General features: G+C 37.3%; 1 protein-coding gene across 7 annotated transcripts in view; it reads left to right on the forward strand.

The window, feature by feature from the left end:
- Positions 1-16933, forward strand: part of GPATCH2 (G patch domain containing 2) — a 199086-nt gene that overhangs the window by 6257 nt on the left and 175896 nt on the right. For all 7 annotated transcript variants that reach the window (XM_010853278.1, XM_010853283.1, XM_010853280.1 and 4 more), the window contains exons 2-5: positions 6732-7451; positions 13101-13162; positions 16192-16374; positions 16839-16918. In XM_010853278.1, the coding sequence (XP_010851580.1) occupies positions 6732-7451; positions 13101-13162; positions 16192-16374; positions 16839-16918 (1045 nt within the window). The remainder of the gene's footprint in view (positions 1-6731; positions 7452-13100; positions 13163-16191; positions 16375-16838; positions 16919-16933) is intronic.

Genomic DNA, 16933 nt, shown 5'->3' on the forward strand with positions numbered 1-16933 from the left:
CCAGGTGTCTCAGTGGTAAAGAATCTGCCAAGTGTAGACGCAAGTTCAATCCCTGGGTTGGGAAGATCCTCTGGAGAAAGATATGGCTACCCACTCCAGTCCAGTATTCTTGCCTGGAAAATCCAATGGACAGAGAAGCCTGGCGGGATACAGTCCATGGGGTTGCACAGAGTTGCACACGACTGGGCGACTGACACATTCACTTGTGTTTTTTTTCCATGCTATATTTTTCTCTTCTGGGAATAGTAGTTATTGCTTAATACAAGCTTCAAAAAAGTAATAGCCATTGACAAAATAGTTAGTTGTTGGTTACTGAGGGGCATTTGTTTTCTGGGCTTTCTTGGTCTTCAACTCCTGCTATGCTTTCCTCTACATTATTGACGCCCTTTGAGGCCCTTTGTCCATTTGTCAACTTGTCAGTTCTTCAAGGGCATAGGAGAGGTAATTTAGAACTAGGGCAGCTTCCTCACTTTTCTACCTTGAACCAAAAACATTCGTAAAAACCCTTAAACTGAGTTGCAAGGTTTTCTACATTATCTGATCTTCCTCACTCCAGATCAGTGGTTCCCAAACTTCATGGCACCAAAGACTGGTTTTGTAGAGGACAGTTTTTCCATGGACTTGGGGAGGGAGGCCTAGGGGGGATTGTTTTGGAATGATTCAAGCACATCACATTTATTATGTTCTTTATTTCTAATTGAATGCTGCCACTGATCTGACTGGAGGTACCGGTCCATGCCCAGAGGTCGAGGACCTTGCTCTAAAACATATGTTTTTTTAGGAAGGCCTTTTTCTGAATTAATTAGAACTTCGTGTTAAAGGAAACCAGCAACAGCAACTGACTCATTTAGTGGATATTTAATGTTGCCTGGAGGTGGACAAACAAATAAACAAACTTGACCTTTGGCCAAATAGTCTTGTGTAAAACGGGCATATCAGATTCTGGATTGATTATATGTCTTAGATTGCTCAGCATAATCTAATATGACCTGAAAAAACAAAATGCTTATCAAGTCATTTCCTCTGATAAAGTCCAACTTTATATAAATAATGGGGCTGTAATTTTATTCTGTTCACTTGGACTAGCTTAAGAAAATGATTAGTGAGCCGTTCTCTTAGACATTATACTCAGTGCAAACTAAGCCCAAAAGATTTCATTTCCAGTGGGTCCCAAATGAAGAGGAATTGTTTTGTAAATGTGAATACACAACTTTCAAGTTAGCTAAGTGGTGATTCACTGGATTTTACTATAATTCAGCGTTTAAAACTATGGTTGCTTAATAAACAGATTTTTGTGCTGGAAAGTTCCATATTTCCAGTGTTTACCTCCATTAGGAAAGGACTTATTTAAGAAAATATATTTAGGATAGCATGTTTCAGGGCAGTGGTCTTTAATAACTGCCAAGGCAAAGGGAATAAAGGAGCTACTGATGATGTGAAGGTCTCTTATAATGACTTTATTTCTGTGAAGCTTGTTGATGCCAGTTTTACCTGAGAGATGTGAGTGAAGCAGCTTGACCAACTGTAATAGTACTGGCTCATTTACAGATACTTTGGTTGAGATTGACTTGCAAGACTGGTGAGTTGAAACTAAAGGAGAAAAGGTGATTTGAACACTGAATGTCACTTAAATTTGTTTTTTCCATTTATTTATAAGTTGTTGTTCTTTTTTATTTTTTTTCCTGAAAAGCTTTTTAAAGTAGTTTTAGTTGATTGGTATTTGAGCCACATGATGGAATATGTTAGATTCTTCTCATTAAAATATTTTTTAGTTTCTCCTGAGAAAATATAAGATCAGATAAGACTGGCACAATTTTAATAATGCTTTAAAGAAAGTTTGCTTTCATTTTTAGTAGTACTGTTGGTTATATTTTGTTAAATTATGTTAGAGCAGTACTAATGAATTAATTTAAATGAAATTAGTTGAATAGTATCAAAATTTTACTAGATTAAGTCTCATGTGCTAATCTTTTTCTAATGTTAGAACCATTACATTTTCTCTGCCAAAGTAAAGCACTGAATTGTCACTTTCAAAATAACCTGCATTTTTAGTTGGAGGTTATATTCATGCATTGAGTTAATTTCATGTTACTATTTAGAACCAGTCTTTCACCCATGATAAGGAAACAATTTCTTTAAAAAGTAAATTCCTCCAGAATCAGGTGATACTGAGTCTTCTTTTAGACAAAGAATCTTTATTGTATTACATGTTACACTGGCTTGTTGTTTGATGTTCAGTCGCTTAGTTGTGTCTGACTCTTTGCAACGCCATGGACTGCAGCCCATCAGGCTTCCCTGTCTTTCACCGTCTCCCAGAGCTTGCTCAAACTCAGGTTCATTGAGTCAGTGGTGCCAAGGGACCTCTCTTTAAGAATTTTCCACAGTTTGTTGTGACACACACAGTCAAGAGCTTTGGCTTAGTCAGTAAAGAAGTAGTAGATGTTTTTCTGGAATTCTCTTGCCAGCCAGATGTTCAAGCTGGATTTAGAAAAGGCAGAGGAACCAGAGATCAAATTGCCAGCATCTGTTGGACCATAGAAAAAGCAAGAGAATTCCAGAAAAACATCTGCACTGGCTTACGGTGAGTTATTTTAAAGATGCAGTATTGTTTTCAAAGATAATAATCCTCAGACAACATTTCTTCCAAAGAAGTAATGTTAAAGGAAAAGAACAAAATACTCTTTGCAATAAAGGGAAAACAAAAAAGCAGTTATAAAAACGTATAGGTATTGGAAAAAAGATCCGTTTAGCTTATCAGCGTAGTTGGAATTTTAGCCCTTGTATTGACTTACTACTCGTTTCTCTGTGATGCGTATTTCTCTTCATCAAGTTCAGTGTTCTGAAACCCCAGTACTATACAGAACCTTTTTAAAGGAAAAAAGAAAAAAGTGTTAGTGCCTGGAAAATTCCATGGACAGAGGAGCCTGGTGGGCTGCCGTCTATGGGGTCACACAGAGTTGGACATGACTGAAGTGACATAGCAGCAGCAGCAGCAGCCTTGCAGAGTTCAATTAATTGTGTGTCACAATTATTGTTGTTATTATTATTGTTATTGTTGTTATTCTGTCACTGAGTCAAGTCTGACTCTTTGTGAGCCAGTGAACTGCAGCACACCAGGCTTCCCTGTCATCCTCTACCTCCTGGAGTTTGCTCGAATTCGTGTCCATTGAGTCGGTGATGCTATCTAACTATCTCATCCTTTGCCACCCTCTTTTCCTTTTGCCTTCAATCTTTGTCAGCATCAGAGTCTTTTCCAATGAGTTGGCTCTTTGCATCAGGTGGCCAAATATTTATTTGAATCACCATGTTTTTGAAAACTGTGTGTCTCTATAGACTTTTTGTTTTCTCATTCAGAATGTCAAAGGAGAGAGATACGGAAAATACAAACCCACATTAACTGGAAGACAATGTCCTGTTACTTAATTGCTTACAGAATGCATTTTAACTGAGGCATCATTGGTTCTTTGAATTCAACTCACTCTCCCCACCCTAATGCGCTAATTTAACTCTGTCATCCCCTTTTTGTGTTCAGGAGAATATAATGCTTAACTGTGAGTCATCAGCTTTATATAGTTACATATTAAATCTGTCCCTATAATAAATAGTATCTCCTGCTACTAAATCAGTCATAAACAAAAATGCAAACTGTATGCTGGAGTTATGGAGGTATTCTTGGGTGTAGTTAGGGGAGCACTCAGGCTCTGGAACCAGATTGTCATAGTTTGAATCCTGCTTTTCCCACTTTCTACATGTGTCACTTTGGGCCAGCTGCCTTAAATCTCTGAGTATTTCATCTCCCACCTTATAGGGTTATTATGTGAGAATGAAATGAGGTCCAGTAAGTTGCCTACATGTGAACAAGTTCGTTTCTGAGAGTGCATTCATAAGTCAAAGAGACTTAGCTTAGGTACCCAACTAACCCGATGGGCTGTATGGTACTGAACTGTAATAGATTTCCAGTGCTTTTCACACAAATAATACACAAAAAATAAAGAAAACTTTTTAAAATCTTACAGTACAGTGCCTTGAAAAGTGCAGTAGTACCAGCTACATCACCGCTGCTTTTACACTTGCTTCTGAACATCCTGTGCTTAAAACGAAGATACTATAAAATGCCATACAGTAATGTACACAAAAGCACAACTACTTGTAAAGGATGCATGCACATGACAACGTATGCCAGACGTGTGAACTAACTCATGTGATTAGCCAGCCACGTGAACATACGTTTGCATCTTTGAAAGTTTGCAACTTGAAGGTTCATATGTAGGAGACATACTGTAATGCATATGAAACACTTAGAAATGGGTCTGGCACATAATAAGTACTCAAGTTTTGGAAACCTTATATGTACCTCATATTGTAAGTGTTAAATCCAGTTGAATCACCTGTGTGTTCATTTTCAAGTTATTATTAAAAGGAAAAGACTAAGTTGAAAGTTGTTAAAGGGATCTTGTGAGGGCCTGAGATTATGGACTATGAAGACTGTGTGTATAGACCATAGATCAACACGCTATCTGGCCATCATTTGTTTTTATAAATAAAATTTTATTAGCACACAGCTATACCCATTCATTTCTGTATTCCTGATGATTGTTTTGGGCTTACCATGGAAAAAGTTGAGTAGTTGTGATGGAGACCTAATGGCCTGCAGAGCTAAAATATTTTCTACTGGGTCCTTTATGAAAATGTGTCTTGCTGTTCTTGTTGTTCAGTTGCTAAGTTGTTTCCAACTCTTCGCGACCCCGTGAACTACAGCACGCCAGGCTTCCCTGTCCACTGTCTTCTAGAGTTTGCTCAAATTCAAGTCCATTGAGTCAGTGATGCTATCTAACCATCTCATCTTTTGCTGCCCTCTTCACCTTTTGCCTTCAGTCTTTCCCAGCATCAGGGTCTTTACTAACAAGTCGGTTCTTCACATCAAGTGGCCAAAGTATTGGAGCTTCAGCTTCAGCATCAGTCCTTCCAATGAATATTCAGGACTGATTGCCTTTAGGATTGACTGGTTGGATCTCCTTGCTGTCCAAAGGACTCTCAAGAATTTTCTCCAACACCACAATTCAAAGCATCAATTCTTCAGTGTTCAGTTTTCTTTATAGTCCAACTCTCACATCCATATATGAGTACTGGGAAAACATAGGTTTGACTACATAGACCTTTGTTGGCAAGGTGATGTCTCTTGCTTTTTAATATGCTGTCTAGATTTGTCATAGCTTTCCTTCCAAGGAGCAAGCATCTTTTAATATCATGGCTGCAGTCACCATACACAGTGATTTTGGAGCCCAAGAAAATAAAATCTGTCACTGCTACTACTTTTTCCCTTTCTATTCACCATGAAGTTCTGGGACTGGATGCCATGATCTTAGTATTTTGAATGTTGAGTTTTAAGGCAAGTTTTTCACTCTCTTCTTTCACCTTCATCAAGAGACTCTTTAGTTCCTCTTCACTTTCTGCCGTTAGAGTGCTAGCATCCACATATCTGAGGTTGTTGATATTTGTTCCGCAAAGCGGAAAGTGGAAAATAAGCCACCCCTGCTATGGACTCCAGAAAGTCTATAAACCTCTGTAATGGAGAATGTTTTGATCCTAGATGCTTCTAGAACTCAGTTTAAGAAATAATTGTGAATGATCTTCATAAGAAAGGTGCATATTTGAATTACCTCTAGTGTTTCAAAGATAAAATCATGTATCTGCGTCCTGTGTCTTACCAACATACTTAGAATCTTTGAGAGTTGGGTTTGGAAAGAACTGATGTAATTTACAAGGGTTCCTAAAGAATACTGCTGTTTATCCTTGCTGACTAGTGGATGATTTTCTCACATAGTTCAGTGTTTTGGTCTCTGTTTTTTTAAGCCCTAAGCAACTGCTTCAGATTGATTGTAAACAAATCATGGGCCATAAGAGACCAGTGAGGCTCCAGGTTAAACATGAACATAGTTTCTGCTTCACTGGCTTGTGAGATTAGCCCAGGGCTTCCCTAGTAGCTCAGCTGGTAAAGAATCTGCCTGTAATGCGGGAGACCTGGGTTCAATCCCTGGGTTGGGAATATCTCCTGGAGAAAGCAACAGCTATCCACTCCAGTATTCTAGTCTGGAGAATTCCATGGACTGTATAGTCCGTGGGGTCGCAAAATGCCAGACATGACTCAACAACTTTCACTTCACTGCAAATATATGTCCTATGTTTGGTTAAATTTTTTTTTCACATGTATTACAAATCTTGAATGTACCTGCCTGCCTGCCTGCCTGTCTGCCTTGCATATCATGGCAGTGCCTGAGTAGAGCATGTGGTGAGTAGAGGATTGTATGTTTCCTTAGAAATTGGTGTGTGTGGTGGGGCAGCAGGGGATCAAGAAAGTTCTCTCTACTCCTACATCTGCTCTAGAAAAACTGGCTCTAGGAAAAGGACAGCTGTAGACTAAAGTATGGAGATTTAAGGGGAAATAACTTTTCCATAATTGGACAATAAAAATATAAAATTACTGAGCTCTTTCATTGTGGGTATTATGCTTACTCTATCTTGAAGTAATTCCTATGTTTAATAAAATAACTTATACAAGAAAAAGCTTAAAAATGAGTCAGAATATTTGGAACTGTATTTTCTTGAATAGAAAAACTAAGTAGCTTTTAAATATTTCTTTATATTAACTATTAATTCTAGTCAGATTTAGTGTGAATTGTGGTTAACTCTGACTACTTAATTTTTTTTTTCTCTCCTTAAAAAAAACGTAGGCATTTCAGTCGAACCATGGAAGAACTGGTTCATGATCTTGTCTCAGCCTTGGAGGAGAGCTCCGAGCAAGCTCGAGGTGGATTTGCTGAAACAGGAGACCATTCTCGAAGTATCTCTTGCCCTCTGAAACGCCAGGCCAGGAAGCGGAGGGGGAGAAAACGGAGGTCGTATAATGTGCATCACCCATGGGAGACCGGTCACTGCTTAAGTGAAGGCTCTGATTCTAGTTTAGAAGAACCAAGCAAGGATTATAGAGAGAACCACAATAATAATAAAAAGGATCACAGTGACTCTGACGACCAAATGTTAGTGGCAAAGCGCAGGCCGTCATCCAACTTGAATAATAATGTTCGAGGGAAAAGACCCCTCTGGCATGAGTCTGATTTTGCCATGGACAGCCTTGGGAACAGGACTCTGCGCAGGAGGCGGAAGGTCAAGCGCATGGCTGTGGACCTCCCGCCGGAGAACCCCAACAAGCGGACGATGACCCAGCCCCTGGAAGGCTGCAGAGATCAGGACATGGACAATGACAACAGAGCTTACCAATATCAAGAGTTTTCCAAGAACAAAGTCAAAAAAAGGAAATTGAAAATAGTTAGACAGGGACCAAAAATCCAAGATGAAGGAGTAGTTTTAGAAAGTGAGGAAATAAGCCAGACCAATAAGGACAAAATGGAATATGAAGAGCAAAAAGTCTCAGATGAACTCATGAGTGAAAGGTGACTTTTCTATTCTCTAAATATAAAAATATGTCTCCAGTGTTTGTGGTTGATTGTGTTTTAGATTTTAATTGATGCTATTTGAAAGTGATTATAAGTTATAATAACAGTAGTGATACTACTGTTTAACCACAGTTGTTTACTTATAATTTATGATGTTTCACACAAAGCAAAATTGCTTGTTTGATTTATACAGAGTCTTTTGATTGTGTCCTAATGACTTAATTTTCAGCTACAAAGAGACAAGGAAGTGGATTTTCAATGGGAAAGAATGCTTTTGAATAACAGCGCATTTATAACTCTTAGCATTGCATTTATAATTATGTTTTTGTGGAATTATAGAGCTTTAGCCGTTGGTGCTTTTCAGTGTCATGATCCATTGGTGTATTCTAATTTCTGAGAACCAAACCTTGATACCACTTCACAGTGTGTGACTAGATATTTTAAGAAGTCTGTAGATTGCTAGGAATTCTAATCACTTATGAACTGTAAAACGCAATATATAGTCCAGAAACTCCTGACCTTGTTTTTACACAAATGGGAGAAGGAGCGATCTTCTGGCAATTAGTCTAATCAGTCCATTCTAGAAAGCAGGTCTATCACAATGAAGAGTTGTTAAGGACTGTTTTGACACCTTCAAAAGGTAAGTGATCACTTTTCTTTTACACAGAACTAATGTTACCTATAGGAATGAGAAAACAGTGACCCTGTTCATCCTTTTAAGTGTATTCTTAAAATCAAATGCAAAACTATGATCAAGAAAAAATATTCTTTAAAAATGGTCGCAAAGAATATTTGATTTTTAGTTGGTAAGATTGGCATCATTTTAATCATGTGGAGTGTGAGCTATGGATCTCTCTCTATATATATGTAATTTTTTTCTCTCTTGTAAATGTGGTTACAGATATGAGTAGGACCTACTAAAAGTTTGTAGCATGTACCTTTTATTAAAGGTGGTTTGCTATTTATGTAATTTTTCTAAAAAACTAAAAATTACTTAAAATGTTTTAGGAAGATTGTGAAAACTTTTCTTACCTGCATTTCTTCCAAAAAAGTTGTCATTTTCTACTGGAATGAGAATTATTTGTATGCTAGTATCGGACCATTATGGCTGAGGACCGTCCAGCTTGACTTGAAAGTAATTATCTTGCTCAGTTGCTGGGAAAGAAGATGTGTGGCATTTGAGGTAAATCCTCAATTCTGGATTATTCCCAGGTTACCTGCTTTCTAGATTGATTGTGGAAGCCCCTCCTTTTATCGATGTCTGCCTTTTATTGACAGTATGCCCTGGACGAGAACTGAGATGAAACTCTTTTATTTCTTTTCATTGTAAAGAGTGAGTATTAGGTTGTAATCAGGCTACCCAGCAGTCATCACTCTACGAGTTTCAAAAAAGGATGTTTTCACTCCTGAATAAATTATTTTTTTTTTCCTTGTATTTTAGACTTACTCATACAACTATTTCTTATGGTCACTTAAGAATTAGGTATATATTCCTTCTGTGGGAAGATTTATAGATAAGAATGGAAAGCTTTTCTCTGTGTGTGATTTAGGGCTTCCCTGGTGGCTCAGATGGTAAAGAATCTGCCTGCAGTGCCAGAAACTTGGGTTTGATATCAGTCAGAAAGATCCCCTGGAGAAGGAAATGGGCAACCTACTCTAGTATTCTTGCCTGGGAAATCTCATAAACAGAGGACCTGGTAGGCTACAGCCCTTGGGGTCACAAATGACTTAACACACATTTGAATAACTACTGTGTAATGTTCACTCATCCCAAGACAAACCTGATTCTCTCCAGCCTCATAATCTGGGATAGCCACACAAGCATATGGTGATAAAGAAACGTGCTAAGCAGAAGGTACTGGTGATTGGAAGCCTTGTTCAGATATTGGAGGATTTAAGGCAGATCATCCCAGGTAGACAGAATAGCTCATCCAGAGGCGTGGGCTGTGAGGCAAGTGTAATGTATGTGAGCAAGTATATGTAGTTCCTTATTACTGCAATTTGAAGTGGGAACAGAGGCTACAGCAATAAGTGTGCTTTGGAGGCCTGTGAGCTCTGGTAGTGTGAATTTCGTTATATAAGTAATGAAAAATCAGTGAGGAATTTTTAGCATAATTAGATTTACATTTGATCAGGATCCCTAATCTTGGCCACAGTGTCTTGTTTGGTTTTGGCTGACCTTCAGACCATCCTTGATGGTGATGTGCTCAGTCACTCAGTCGTGTCTGACTCTGCGAACCCATGGAGTTAGCCCACCAGGCTCCTCTGTCCATGGGATTCTCCAGGCAAGAATACTGGAGTGGGTTGCCATGCCATTCTCCATGGGACCTTCCCAACCCAGGAATCGAACCCAGGTCTCCCACATTGCGGTCAGATTCTTTACCATCTGAGCTACCAGGGAAAACCATGGTGATGATAGTAGAGGAATAAAACCGTGGGAGCAGTTTTAAGAATTGGAATCAGTGAAGGTTGGCTGACTGTACTTTGGGGAAGATAAATGAGAAAGAGAACTCTCAGATGATGCCCAGGTTATCAAGAAGAGAAAATATAGGCAATGAGCAGACTGGGACAGGATTTTAGAGTTGGTGTACATGTATTAAATCAATAAGCATTCATAAGTCTGTTCTCTAAATACTGTGCTATAAAAGTCATACTAAAAAAAAGTGGGAAGAGGTAGCTTTGGGAAATGAGCCATAATGACTATCAGCTGTTGAAAGTGAAAAATGCCTTCTACACGGGTTCTTTTTCTGATTTGTTAAGCACACTAATAGCCACATGATGTGAGCACTACTAAATATCAGTTAGATGAGATGTAAATAAGAAAGCGTGTTGTTGAGAACACGGGGAAAAACATCTCAAAGCAGGACAGGGATCGTTAAGGACTAATTGCTGGTCTTAGGGAATTCCGATTTTCTTATATGTTTAAGAAGAGCTCCAGGCAGAGAAGAAAGAGACAGGGATACTGCTTGGAGAAAGAACATAAGGATCAGAGATGGAATGGAAAGAATTTAGGTGGGGGCCTATCCATGAAAAGCCTTGAAGTCTACATTTAATCCAGTAAATGTGAGGCTGTAATTTAAGAATTTTAGTAGAATACTGTGTTTTACATAGACATGTACATACACGTACATATATGTACCTGTGTGTTTTATAAACTTTTTAGACTAGGTCTGGATTTACGGAAAGGTTGCAAAGATAGTACAGAAAGTGTAGTCTGTATACCCTGTTCCCTCACATCCCACGCCCAGTTTCTCCTGTTGTTAGTATCATCCATTTACTTTGATATTAATGCATTTGTCAGAACTAATGAGCCAATGTTGACACATTATCGAAAGTCAGTACTTTATTAGAATTTCTTTGGTTTTTATTTGCTGCCCTTTTTCTGCTCCGGGATCCTGTCCAGGATATTATAATATTAGTCAACCAGTTATGTTTTGAAAAGATGTGTCTGGCTATCTGTAGAATAGATTAGAGGGGCTAAATCTGAATTCAGAGAGATTGGAAAACCATTGTACAAAAAGAAAAGCATATAGGTTCACACACTCCTTTATCTGTAAATCTAAATTCTGAAAGCTGTGAAAAACTAATGAATTTGTGGCCAGACCTAACCTGACCTGTATTTAATGTGGATATTCCTTCATTTAATTGAAAAATATATTAGTATATTTGATTACAAAGTGCTATCCCAGATCTGTTAGGCATTTTAGAATGAACCTTTCTAAAAGTGTAAAAAGTATGAATTTTGAATAATTTTGCCTCAAGGGTTTCAGAAAAAGAATTTAACCCAAGGTATGTACAATAAGGAGAAGGCAATGGCACCCCACTCCAGTACTCTTGCCTGGAAAATCCCATGGACGGAGGAGCCTGGTAGGCTGCAGTCCATGGGGTCGCTAGGAGTCGGACACGACTGAGTGACTTCACTTTCACTTTTCACTTTCATGCATTGGAGAAGGCAATGGCAACCCACTCCAGTGTTCTTGCCTGGAGAATCCCAGGGACAGGGGAGCCTGGTGGGCTGCCGTCTCTGGGGTCACAGAGTCGGACACGACTGAAGTGACTTAGCAGTGGCAGCAGCATATACAAGAAGGTCCTTTATAAGTGTTTGTGTTGATGGGGGAAGACAAGAAAGCACTACTCAGTCACAGAGGAAAAAAAAATCTATAGTAGCTTGAACAACTAAATAGCAGAAAGATAATGTTTCTGAAGTGTTTTTATTACTCTAATATCACTATGTATAGAAGAGCATACCTGATTGTAAACAAGAAAATAAGTATGGATGGGATGCTTTTAGAAAGTATTTGCTTCATTAACACATGTGCAATATAGTTGCATACATTCACTTAATTTGAAGAAAGTTAAAAAGGTACTAAATCAGAGGTCCTTAGAAGAATATGCCACCTAAATTCTTAACCTTTTTGTTCATATTTTTTTAAACAAAAACTGAAATATTTTATATTCAGAATTTAGAATTTCATTTGTAATTTTAATCCTGAACTCTCAATTGAAATATTTTAAAACAGATTAATATGATTTTTTTAACTAAGATTACAGAGTTCTTCCTGTTGATGAAAAAACATAATTTAAAAAGCACTTGGGGTGAATTCCTGATCAGTTAGAATTAAGAATTACAGTAAAAAGAGAGTATATGAGAATTTTTTTAAGAACATCACTCAATATTCTTTAAAGACCAGACCCCTTATCATCTGACCTTGTCCTTGTGATTTTTTTAAACTAACTAGATTCTCATATTGGAGAAGGCAATGGCAACCCACCCCAGTACTCTTGCTTGGAAAATCCCATGGATGGAGGAGCCTAGTGGGCTGCAGTCCATGGGGTCATGAAGAGTTGGACACGACTGAAGTGACTTAGCAGCAGCAGCAGCAGATTCTCATATAAGCATTGCTTCTAGTAAAACTAACAGTGACTGTTTAATTCATGTCAGTGGAATATTTCCTATTGTTTTCATTTATATGTTAAGTTTGACTCTATCATACGCTCCAACTCTGTTGAAGTAATGAGAACCTGTTATTTTTTTAATCCTTCCTCCTTAATAATTGTCAGTATTCATTTTCTCTTCACAAAGACCTTAGCTTTGATTTAATGGATTGTTACCATTGTAAACTTCTTTCCTCCTTGCCAAGTAATAGAGTTGTTGGGAATTCCTAGGTAATGTCTTTCAGGAATATCTGCAAATGTGGTTATGAAAAATAATTCCATCCCAGGCCCTTGTATTTATTTCACGTGCTGAAGAAAGGCTGAGCTTGCTTTTGACTGAGACTTCCCCATTTTATTGAGCAGTGTTGTTCAGGGCTCAAAGCTGAATTGCGTGGAATAAGAAAGGAGCAGTAAGCATTTGATGAAAGCAGATAATAAAATGCATCAATTGTGTCAGCACCTCGTAGCAGTCACATCTGGCTTGCTGTCAGAGTCCCATTAGATTCCTGTGGTTTTATGTGCCAAAAATAATATGCTCTGTAGTTAATGGAACTGGGATGTTTGCAGTTTGATTAAAAAAAATCATCTTATTTTCTTGCAGATCTTTGTCAAGCTTAAGTTCCATCTCTGAGCTGCCATGTCTCTTTAAAATTTGATGACTGAGAGATCAATTGTTCTTTTGATCTGTTTTTTTCTTTTCCCTTATTTTAGTGATTCCAGCAGTCTCAGCAGCACTGATGCTGGTTTGTTTACCAATGATGAAGGAAGACAAGGTACTGAGATACTATTTTTTTTTCTTGCTTTGGGAAAAACGCCTTCATTTTAAAGTTGTGCTTATTACTAATTATTTCGTGAGTTGATGACTTCAATCTATTTACCTTCGTGCAATCCACACACTACTTAGTGGACTGGGATTTACTTCCTTTCCATGCTATGTCTTCATAACCTAAAGTAATTGATTATCTCCAAAAGCTAGTCTGGGGAGCTAATAATGTTAAGGAAGGATTATCTTCCTTGAGAAAGCTTTACATACCTCAGTCTTTTCAATTTTGTCTCTTAGCAAGTTCACAAGACCCTGGTTCTCATTCTCCACCTGATTCCATATGTATTTGATTATGTTTAAGCATTAATAAAAGTGGATTTGCAAGTCATTTTTCATTTTTATTCAGCTGTGACATTCATCCTATCCAGTTTGTAAGTAATTAGACCATTTTCATGAATTTAGTATTGTACACTGTTAAACAGTAGTCTTGCAACTTACATCTTTCCCATCTTTGAAATTTCCTGAAGCTTTTCATACTTCAACATGGCATTATTTTGAAACTCCCTGCTTTGGTTAGAAATTACGAAATCCTTAAAAAGGGAACAGGATACATACAAATACAAGCGTTTTCTTCCTTTCTGGAGATCTTTAGAGGAAAGCAGTAACACCTAAGGGGGGAAGAAAAACACAAAATTTATTTTTTTTTAAGTCTAAATAGTTTAATGATGTTATGAAACAAAGAATAAAATAATAGATGCCCCATAGTTTTCTTTCTTAGTCTTTTCCTCCTCTTGGCAATACAGATTAAATAAATTAAATTATTACTCTTTCTGCTTACTTAAAAGCCATTTGTCCCCAGTAAGTAGATACATAACTGTTTTCAAGACCATAGACTTTGCAGAAACATGTTAGAACCTTAGGGCTGAGAGTAAGCATCACTACCTTAATATACATGAATTTTTGTTAAAATACCTATGTCTACTCGAAGTTATATTATAAACATTGGTTTTGGCAATGAAATGAAATGGGAAAACTTTTAAAAAAAGGACTCTGACAAGCCTCTCAGTCTTTGAGAAGCATTGAATGGCTTCGAATAATCTGCTAGAATTTATTGTGAGCCTCCTATGTTTCACATTACTAAGAGTGTTTTGTTTTGTTTTTACATTGAAGTTGTTATTTTATTCTGAAAACAACCCTACAAGGTCCCCTCCCCATTTCTTTGCTTTTAGACAATGAAACTCAGCCTACTACATTTGAAGTAATTTCCCCAGTGTCACAAAACTGTGGAATTCTGTCTGGTCTCTCTGGCTTTAGAATCCAAGTTCTTAATCTCTAGCTATTTGATTTCTTTATTAAGAATAAAGTGCATCACATCAAAACTAAGATAACCCCGTTTTTCTATGATAATGTTGTCTAATTGGAATTAAGATCTAGGGTAGATGGTTTTAAGTGATTCCCCTTCATTTATTATGTTTTTACCTGATCTGTGAACTTTTAGTATAACTCTCAATGAAAGTACCAATGTATATGTGCTTTGGATTGTGCTTACTTTTAAAAAAAATATTTTCTATGGAATCCTCAATTGAAATAAACAGGTGACTTTGATTTCCCAAGTTTTTTATATTTTTCATTCCTTCATAATTTGAAATACAGCATTTCCCATAAAATCACTTTCAATTAAAGTTTAAGGGCATTTTTATGTTAAAAAACATTTGTAGTAAGAGATTTTAGAAATCAGAAATGTTCTGTAAAGGGAAAAAGTTTACAGCAGTTATGATGACCCTCTTAGGATCTAGAATTAGTAGCTTTTCTAAGAATCATGAAGAAGACTAATGAATCTCAGATCTTATTCAAAATGCTATTTGTCTCTTATTTTTAAAACCATCTGCTTTCTCTCTTTTTTCTTTTTTTGACTGCTTATACATCTTTTTATTATTTCTTAAAAAAAAAAATCACAAAATACTGTCGATTGACACAGAGGGCATATTTTTCATGCTGAATTTTAAATTGATCATTACTCCATGATTGCACTCAAGGATGTTCCCCAAAGTCAGACTTCCTATGAATAGTGTTCTGTTTTAAAAATACTTTGCTTGTAGTAGTTCAGTGTAGTTTCTCTGTGAACTCTGTGGTGTTGTCACTTTTCATTTAAAATCAACTTTTTCACAACTATTTCTTAATGAACTTAATCAGATTAATTTCATTTAGTCACATCTGTTCATGATTGTTTCCCCTTTTGCACTCCATACAAATCATGAAATTAAGCTAATTATATACCATTATCAGCTGCAAAGAACAGGTTCTACAATTTTATACTTTTTAATTCCTGGCAGGAGATTAAGGCTTGTTTTTCCTTAATATGGAAAGAGTAGTAACTTAAATGGATTTCCCTACAGTTTTTGCCAAAGAATTAACCAGTGTATTATTGTCTTCACATTTTTAAACTGGTTCTGAAACATAACGTTTTATGTTCTTGTTGATGGAAATTCTTATAATGTTAAAGAAATGTTTAAGTGAAATTGTCATACAGAATAAAAAGTCTTCTTTATAGATTATATCCAGATGAAATACAGGATCCTCAGTTAAATTTGAATTTTAGATGAGTAATTACTTTTCAGTATAAATATGCCCCATTTTGTATTTGGGCTTTTTTCCTGTGGCTCAGTGGTAAAGAATCTGCCAATCTGCCTGCCAGGTGAGACACAAGAGTCTGATTCCTGGGTCAGTAAGATCCCCTTGGAAGAAGGCCAGGTAACCCACTCCAGTATTCTTGCCTGGAGAATCCTATGGACAGAGGAGCTTGGCAGGCTACAGTCCACGGGGTACAAAGAGTCGGACACGACTGAGTGACTGAGCACATTTTACATTTGGACATATATTAAAAATTTATGCAACCACTATATATTTATAGTAAAAATGAGTCATTTATCTGAAATTCTGGTTTAGTTACCGTCTTTTATTTTTTAAATCTAAATCTGACAACTCTGTTTCTTGGGATGATAAAACTGAATCCTTGGGGGATTTCTTGTATTTGCACAGGTGATGATGAGCAGAGCGACTGGTTCTACGAAAAGGAATCAGGGGGAGCTTGTGGCATCACTGGAGTCATTCCATGGTGGGAAAAGGAAGATCCTACTGACCTAGACAAAAATTTACCTGATCCCGTCTTTGAAAGTATCCTAACGGGTTCTTTCCCCCTTATGTCACATCCGGGAAGAAGAGGTCAGTAGCACTGCCTGACTGGTGGAGAAGAGGGGATCTGTAGTCAGTTAGGAATAGTCATGACAGAGGAGATGCTAAGCAGAAGTGAAAGACTAGACACAAGATGCTGTGAAGAAACATGGTGACCAGTAATTCAGCTCCCATACTTCTTTGCTTTTATTAAGAAGGTTAACTTGCTTTCTTGCTAGGCCCGTGGTAAAAATGTTGAAATGATAGATAAATTGAGAGGAAAGAGAAGCCCTGGATAATACTCTGACAGTTAAGTAATTGATTGTCATGTGCCGGCTGCCTTAGAACCCTACTAAGCATTGCTTTGGATCTTTTAAGTGTGAATTTCACCTTTTCCTCTCTACTGTTCAATATATTTCTTCCTCCAACTGACTCTGATTTCTGAATTGATAGGATCTTATTCTCTGCTCCAATGATCATAGACTCTCCTTCAACTGAGAACTTTGATTTTCCAGGTTTCCAAGCCAGACTGAGTCGCCTTCATGGAATGCCTTCCAAGAATATTAAAAAATCGGGAGGGACCCCACCTTCAATGGTAGGCATGCTTTCT

Source organism: Bison bison, unplaced genomic scaffold (genome assembly GCF_000754665.1).
Source record: "Bison bison bison isolate TAMUID 2011002044 unplaced genomic scaffold, Bison_UMD1.0 scf7180017864325, whole genome shotgun sequence".
Classification (NCBI taxonomy): Eukaryota; Metazoa; Chordata; class Mammalia; order Artiodactyla; family Bovidae; genus Bison; species Bison bison.